Source organism: Dioscorea cayenensis, chromosome 8 (assembly GCF_009730915.1).
Source record: "Dioscorea cayenensis subsp. rotundata cultivar TDr96_F1 chromosome 8, TDr96_F1_v2_PseudoChromosome.rev07_lg8_w22 25.fasta, whole genome shotgun sequence".
In the NCBI taxonomy this organism is placed as follows: Eukaryota; Viridiplantae; Streptophyta; class Magnoliopsida; order Dioscoreales; family Dioscoreaceae; genus Dioscorea; species Dioscorea cayenensis.
The window spans coordinates 19,606,474-19,614,757 of record NC_052478.1 but is presented as its reverse complement, the minus strand read 5'-3'; the positions used below and the strand labels follow the sequence as shown (position 1 = coordinate 19,614,757).

General features: G+C 44.7%; 1 protein-coding gene across 1 annotated transcript; it reads right to left on the bottom strand.

Annotated features, from left to right (window-relative positions):
* Window positions 1-3,928: 3,928 nt before the first annotated feature.
* LOC120267357 (atherin-like) lies at window positions 3,929-5,883 on the bottom strand. The gene is made up of 3 exons (XM_039275006.1): window positions 5,879-5,883; window positions 4,881-5,297; window positions 3,929-4,265 (listed from the first exon to the last, which is right to left on the bottom strand). Exons 1-3 carry the CDS (start codon window positions 5,881-5,883, stop codon window positions 3,929-3,931), a joined length of 759 nt encoding a protein of 252 aa, XP_039130940.1.
* Window positions 5,884-8,284: the final 2,401 nt, after the last annotated feature.

The following is an 8,284-nucleotide window of genomic DNA, read 5'->3' as shown; positions in this document are numbered from 1 at the left end:
TGATAATAAATCCACCATTGCCATCACCAAAAACCCATCACAACATGGAAGAACCAAACATATTGGCATCATATTTCACTTCATAAAAGGTCTTATAACTGTAGATTAATTACTTTAAAGTAGTGCAACACTGATGAGCAAACAACAGATATTTTCACCAAAGCTCTCACGTTGAAGATGTTAGGTTGAAAAGATTAAACAATTTTTCATAAACCCAAAACCTACAATGTACAAGGTATATATAGATACACAGTTATATAAATAAGGTAGCTATACAAATATAGATATACAAATCAGATACACAACAGTATTCCCCTAACACGCCCCCACAAACTCACTGGGATCAAACATCGAGAGTTTGGACAAGAGAAAAATCATGTTGTGCCCGTGTCCGAGATTTAGTAAACAAACTCGCAGTCGACGCTCGGAAGGAACAAACTGGGAGCCGTAATGCCTTTTGTCAGATCGATCACGCAAGAAGAAAGCATCAACACCAATATGCTTTGGAGAGGGAATGTTTGACAGATTCAAAGTGATCTCGAATGGCACCGTGTTGTCACAATGTAGAGGAGTAGGAGCATGTGAGACAACACCAAGATCATGCAAAAAGCCAACGCAACCAAACAATCTCCTCGCAGTAGTAGCCATAGCGCGAAGCTCTGCTTCATGCTAGACCGAGAAACACCAGTTTGCTTCTTGGACTTCCAAGCAATGAGAGAAGAGCCCAAGAACAAACAGAAGCCAAGAATGTAATCGATCGATCGACTGGATCACTAGCCCAAGTAGCATCGAATAAGAACGAAGCTCCGCAGAACTGCTGGCCGAGAGAAAAGAAGGCCTCGAGACCCGAGTCGCTCAAGATAGCGCAAAAAGCCTCAAAAAGATGGGCATAGTGAACGTAAGTAGGTGCACTAACAACCGACTCAAAACATGCACAAAGATAAGCAATGTCCGGACGAGTGAGGGTAAGATAGACCGGACTCCCCAACCAAGTGACGATAGCGTGTCTGGATCGATAAGGGAGTCCCCTCATCACAGACACAACTCAAGATGTAGCTCGATAGGAGTGGTTACAAAGACAAGAGTCGAGAGAGCCGCCTGCGAGGATATCGATGTGTAACGCTGCTGGGACAACTGAAAACCAGTAGAAGTGACCTCAATGCCCAAAAAAAAGCTCAATCGACCAAGATCAGTCATCTGGAAATGTTGCTGAAGGTGATGCTTGACAAAATCCACATAAGCAGGATCATCACCAGTGATGATCATATCATCCACATAAAGTAACAACAAAGTCCGACCACAAGAGGAAGAGTGCACAAACAAAGCGGGATCATGCGGACTAGGCTGAAAACCAGCAGCAACCACAGTAGAACTGAAACGCTCAAACCAGGCCCGAGGAGCCTGTTTGAGACCATAGAGAGCCTTCCGAAGGCGACAAACCAAACCGAAGGAGAAGAAAAACCGTGGGGAGGAAGCATGTAAACCTCCTCGCTGAAGATCCCCGTGAAGAAAAAGCATTCTTCACATCAAGTCGAAAGAGGGACCATCGTCGAATAGCAGCTTTACAGTGAATGAGAGCTCGAATGGTAGTCATATGAGCGACGGGAGCAAAAAGTCTCATCATAATCTCGCCCCTCGCCTCGCCGAAAACCACGAGCCACAAGGCGAGCCTTGTACCGCTCTACGTAACTGCGTCGAGCGAGTCTTGACTTTATAGACCCACTTGCGTGTAATGGGAACAAAGACCAGGAGGAAGTACAACCAAATCCCATGTAGAGGTGCGCCGAGCGCCCAACTCAGCAGACATAGCAGCTGCCACTCGTGTATTTTGACACCTCTCGTAAGAAGATGGCTCTCGAGGGCCATTGAGGGAGAAATAGGTAGGTCAAGAAGTCGAGAGGCAAGATTAAGGCGGTCGTGGGGATGACGATCACGAAGAGGATAGCGACGCGTGGGGATCATCCGTAGGGAACACATCGAGGAAACCGCTGGCGCTAGGGGTGACCGTCAGAAGAGGAGGAGCGGGAATAAAAACATGGACATGAGGGTCAACAGTCAATGGTGAAACAGATGGAGGAGATACAGTGGAGGTGGGGGACGAGGAGGTGGTGAGGACACAATGAGAAATCGAACATCGGTCGATGTAGTAGAGGAGTGAGAAGAAGAGGAAGGGAAGGAACAAAGAAAGGACGATCCTCAACAAAAGAGACATCACGCGAGATACGGAGGCGACGTGTAACAGGATCATAACACCGATAGCCTTTTGTGCTCGGGACTATAACCAAGGAAGACACAAGGAACGAGATCGAGAGTAAAAGTTTAGTCCGTCCTCGAGGCATAAGGAGGACATAACACAAACAACCAAACACACGAAGATGAGAATAACGTGGTGGGCTGGAGAAAAAACATTCCCCTGGACTACAACCCTGAAGAAAGGAAAAGGGTTGAAGATTGATGAGGTAAAACTAAAGCAGAGAGACAGACCTCACCCAAAAAGTGAGGGGGAACATGGGAGGCAATGAGAAGAGTCCGAGCGGTTTCAAGAATATGACGACAGCTTTTTTTCAAAGAAGGCCATTCTAAGCATGGGCACCGGGACAAGAGAGTCGAGGAAGAGTGCCGTGGGAGGCAAGAACCTCACGAAACTCATGAGAAAGATATTCCTCCCCGAATCGGAACGGAAAGTACGAATGGTGGCGTAAAAATTGGGTACGCACTCATATTAGAGAAATCAATATAAACCTTTAAAAAAACTCGAACGAGAACGCATAAAATAAATCCAAGTGTAACGAGAGAAATCATCAACAAAAATAACATAATAACGATGTCCACCTTTGAAACAAACGGGCAGACCCCAAACATCCGAATGAACTAATTCAAACGGAGACCCTGCACTCTAGACACACTCGGAAAGGATACGGGAGTTGTAGCTGCTTGCCAAGCTTACAACCCGAACAAGAATGAGAATTATCAACTAAAAACACGACCTAAAAAGCCTCGATGAATAAGAAAAGATGCAGACGAGAACCACTAGGATGGCTAAGCCGATGATGCCACTCGATGGAAACGAATAAAGAGAAAACAATAAATAGAGGTCACTGGAATGTAGAAGAGGATGGAAGACGTAAGATGATCGAGCACATACACCCCACTATGGCGATGGCTGCCCCAATGAGGGTCCCCTCGTAAGACGATCCTCGCATACGACAACCAAAAATCATCAAAAATAACAAGATAGCCAAGAGAAGCGAGTTGGCTAGCGTAAATAAGGTTCATGGAGAGTCAGTGGTACAAAAAGCAACATCAGAATATGAAAATGAGTGGTGTGTAGGAGGCCACGACTAGGGATCAGAAGTGTCGTGCCATTAGCAATAATGACACGAAGATCTGAAGAAAAAAAGGAAGAAGAGAGTGAAGGTGGGTAGCATCATAGGTCATATGAAAAGAAGCTCCAGAGTCAAGTAACCAAGAGGATGAAGAAATACCTGTAGGGGCAGAGGCGACTGATGGGTGAGTGGAGACGCCGGAGGCATCCCGAGTGAGTATCAGTCAAGAAGGAGATATCCGACCGAAAGTCACCGATTGTTGCCGAAACCGCCGACAGACAGCTGGACCACTTTGAGTAGGTGAGGGTGGGGCGGGGTCAGGCACCGCGGTCGGCTATCCGAGCCCGCTGAAGCTCATGGCGACACTCAAGACGAATATGGCTGCGGAGCATGGCAAGAATGACAATCGAATCGACCGCCGAGGAGGTGCACTAGAAACCCGGGTCCCCCGAGATTGAGATGAGGACTGGACAGGAGCGCTTAAGACCGTGAGACGGGATCAAAGGAGCAATGATCGAGACTCGGGTGCCGCTGGGAGCAAGAAGAACAGAGCGAGGAGCAGCAGGGTGGAACCACATCTAAGGACCGAAGACGAGTCTCCCTCAAGAAGCACATATGCCGAGTATCACTAGCGCATCTGAGGTGTAACCCGGTAGTAGCCGAGCCCGAACGGCCTCGAACTCGTGGCTAAGACGCATGAGAAACTCATAAGCACGAAGATAATCACGATCCCCGAGCAATGGCAAGACACTTGGCACAGTCGGAGAAGGAGAGGGTGTCATCTCATCACACCGACGCCATAAATCATCGAGCACGGCAGAAGAATCCGAGATGCACGCCCTCACGCCGATAGGTAGATGTGAGAGTCTCAGAGAAAGGAGTAGCGCAACGCCTGACTGGAAGGAAGATAGAGTGCGCGCAGATGATCTCTGAAATCGCCTTGGTCGAGAAAAGATCACAAATGCCCAATGCGAATAGGAAGCTCACAGGATCGACAGATGATAGCAATGGTACGAAAGATCATCCTCACCCACTTGAGCAAGTCAGAGACGCGGAAGAGGACGCTACCGATAATCAGAGACTTTAAGAAGAGCCGTAAGAGGCGGGACTAGAAGAAACCGAGGCGGACGGGTACCATCAACATGACCCCAAAGATTAAGTCCGCTAAGAAGCACACGTGAAGTGGACTGACCATGATTTGAGTAATTTTGCCATCGAGCATAACGTCCGCCTTTTGCAGATAAGAAACTCCGGCAGAGGCTATGGAAAACACACCGCTGGGCCGAGGGCGGCGCGCAGGCGCCGCCAACGGTAACACGGCGCGCGGCGAGGGCCGAGGACGGCGCAGCGGGCGCGGGCGCGCTGGACGCCGCTGGGGACTCAAGGACGGCGCGGGGCGCTAGCTGATGCGCGCGGGTCTCGCGGGCGGCGCTACCGACGCTGGGCACCGGGCGGCGCTGACGCGCTGCCGGGCGGCTGGCTGGGACGCTACAGGGCGGCGACAAGGCTGACGTTGCCGGGTCGCGCGCGGCGAGGCGTTGACTGGGACGCTACTGGGCGGCGCGCGCTGGGCGGCGGCAGGGCGGGCGCTGGCGACGAGGCGCGCTGGCGGCGCCGGCTGGCGCGCCGGGCGAGGCGCGGCTGGGACGCGTACTGGGCTGCGGCGGCGCGGCGGCGGGCTGGGCGCTGGGCGCGGCGAGCGCGCGGCCGCGCTCTACCGGGCCGCGCGCGCGGCGAGGCGGCTGGGACGCGCTGACCGACGGCGCTGCGCGGGCGCGACTGGCGCGGCGGCGGCGCTGCCGGTCGCTAGCGGCGAGGGCGCTGCTGACGGCGCGGCGGGCGGCGGGCGGTGGCGCTAGCCGCGAGGCGCGCTGCGGGCGGGCGCGGCGCTGGTCGCGACGCGGCGCGCTGGCCGCTGGCGGCGGCGCTGCGGATCGAGACAAAGACGCCGCTGATCGAGGGCGCAGGGCGCTGGAAAAAAATTAGGTTTTAGAAAAACCTCTCCGATACCATGTTAGGTTGAAAAAGATTAAACAATTTTTCATAAACCCAAAACCTACAATGTACAAGGTATATATAGATACACAGTTATATAAATAAGGTAGCTATACAAATATAGATATACAGCTGTATACACAGCTGTATTCCCTAACAGAAGAAACATATTTACTTTAGGTTGTTGTTGGGTGTTTGCACTTTTTAACCAAAGCTCTCATGTTGAAGAAACATATTTACTTTAGGTTGTTGTTGGGTGTTTGCACTTTTTAATTAAAGATAGAAAAAGAGGGGGTTTGAAAAGGTGTAATCCAACTTGGAGTTCAATGATAGGTTTTATAACTTATTAAGTTACTATGTGAACTAGTCAGTAATGGTGTACATGTCACTCATGTTTAGTTTCTTGCAAAGCATGAAACGTTGTCTTCTTCCCTATATATTGAGTCAGTATGCAATGTTAAATTATCTTAATATGAATTAAGTGTTTTATATGATTTTCTCAAAATTGTACTCCTGACCTTCTTATCCCAACATTCTATGTCACTCTATTTTATTACAGCATGTAGCTCATATGAGCTCTTATTGAATGTCTTGCTATGAGAAAAATATATTGAACTCCTTTGAGATATGAGCTCTTATTGAATGTCTTGCTATGAGAAAAATATATTGAACTCCTTTGAGATAAATTCAGCTCTATTATTAGTCCATAATTACTTAATTTAATTATTAGTATCACTCGGTTCACCTTCTACCTTCTCTTTCAATTCTTTGAACTTAAAGAACACTTTTGTTTTTTGTTTTTTGTTAGTGAAATAAATCTATGTAAATCAACTATAATCACAAATAAATATCTACATATAGTGATTCTCACAATATAATGGTGTATTTGTTAGACCTACAAAGGCGTGTTTGGGTCATCGAAGTGCCAAAGTGGTCACTTCCAAAACTTTTTACTTCTCTCTTTGACTCTGTAAAAATATTAGCCAAGTGGGACTTTGACATCCCACTTCGGCCACATAAGACTGTATGAGTGATTAAAATTAGCCACTTTTATTAATTTATTTACTTTATCTTTTGTTCGTTATTTTTTTAAATTTTTTTATCTTTTAATTTTTTCCTTTTTTTTTCCCTTTTTTTTCCTTTTTTTTAATTTTTTTATCCTTTTCTTTTCCCTATTGTTCCCTTTTATTGTTTATTCCTTCTTTTTGATATTTTATTTTTATTTTTTTTCTCTTTTATTGTTTATAATAAATATATTTTCTTAAAATTATCATGTTAAATAATTATAAACCCAACAAATGCAAGGAAGAAACCTCACCCCCATCATAAAGTGATGAGTGGAACCTCACTTCCATCCTTTTCTAATTTTTCAATTCCACTAACCAAACAAAAAAAATGGTTGATGATTTGACACTTCTTTCTTGAACCAAATACACAACATTGAAGACTTACAATTGAAACTTTCACTTCAAGACTTCTGTCATTTCGGTGGACTACTTCTAAAGATCTAGAGAGATTTATTAAAAGAAAGATGATGTGTTAACATCTGTCACATGCCCCATATTTTAAGAAAGACAATAAAATTGCTAACCCTAGACGAGATGTCTAATGACTATCACTTTCAATTTCTCCATATTAAGATATCCAAGTTTAACATGCCAAAAAGAAGATTATCACTGATATAGATCATATTAACATAAGAGATAGAAGTTGAGAGAACAAAGAAATTATTTATTATTTTATTAGTACAAATGATGTTTGCCTTTAACTTTGAGATGTTTTTTTTAAGAACTTCACATCCTTTAGACCAAACAGAACATAATGGCTCATGTTGATTGAGTTCACCACTAAAGCGGGATTTTCATACCTGGCACATGGAAAATACACTTTGAAGAGGAATTGCTAGGCTCCTTACTCATCCCTTTGAGTATAATTATGGTTGTCTTTTCAATTAGATGGATTATGGCGTTGGTGGTAATGATTGCTTCATTGCTTTTGTACTCGTGAATACTAGTAATATAGGGCTCATTATTTATAAAATGATAATCACAATTCCAAGTAACGACCAAGTCATTATGAACATTGGACTGAGGCCAATGCATTTTTAGGGTTTAAGACATTATCCTAGCTAGGGATGGCCATGAAGCGAGTTCATAGCTAGAGGTGTTGTTCTCAACCTTATCACCAAAGCCACCAACCCCCTAGCAGGTATGTTCTCTCATTCACAACCATATAGAAAACCGTCCCTATATCCAAAAGGGTCGTTGGTCCAACGGCATTAGTCCAATTGCAGATGGCTTGGTTTGTGGGACGATCATTGCCCGAGTTCAAAATGCATTGGGCACAAACAAAAGTCCCCTACTATTGGTGCAACCTTCCAGGCTAATTGCTGGCTATATCAAATAGGTGAGAGTGTATGGGAAATCCATCATTGCCTCTTGTATGCACGTATATGTGTTTAATATATTTTGTTAAAAAAAAACTTAAAGTAAACATAAAATATATGAAAACTTGAATCAAAAGATAATTTAAAAATTCAGTTTGAGACAAATAACGTATATTTTTATAATTATAAAAGTTATTTATTATAAAATTTAAAATTTTACGACTAATGGAATGTGTGTATCAAGGTGGGGATGTGGAGAGTAGAGAGGATAAGATCAACCCCAAGCGATTCTTTTTGGCAACCTGCCTCATCCTCTTTTCTTTTTTTTTTCTTACATATATATATATATATATATATATATATATATATATATATATTTTAGTAGGTAGGAGGCAAGTGCCCCTATTTAAGGAAAGTCAAATATATATATATATATATAGGGTTAAGTGTAATCACAAACTCAACAAACACCTGCACCCTCATTTCACATGGATTATAGGGTTCAAATTTTAGTCTTTTCCAAAACAAATATCCTATGCAAGAGATATGATAACAATACGCCAAAAGGACGTTGATC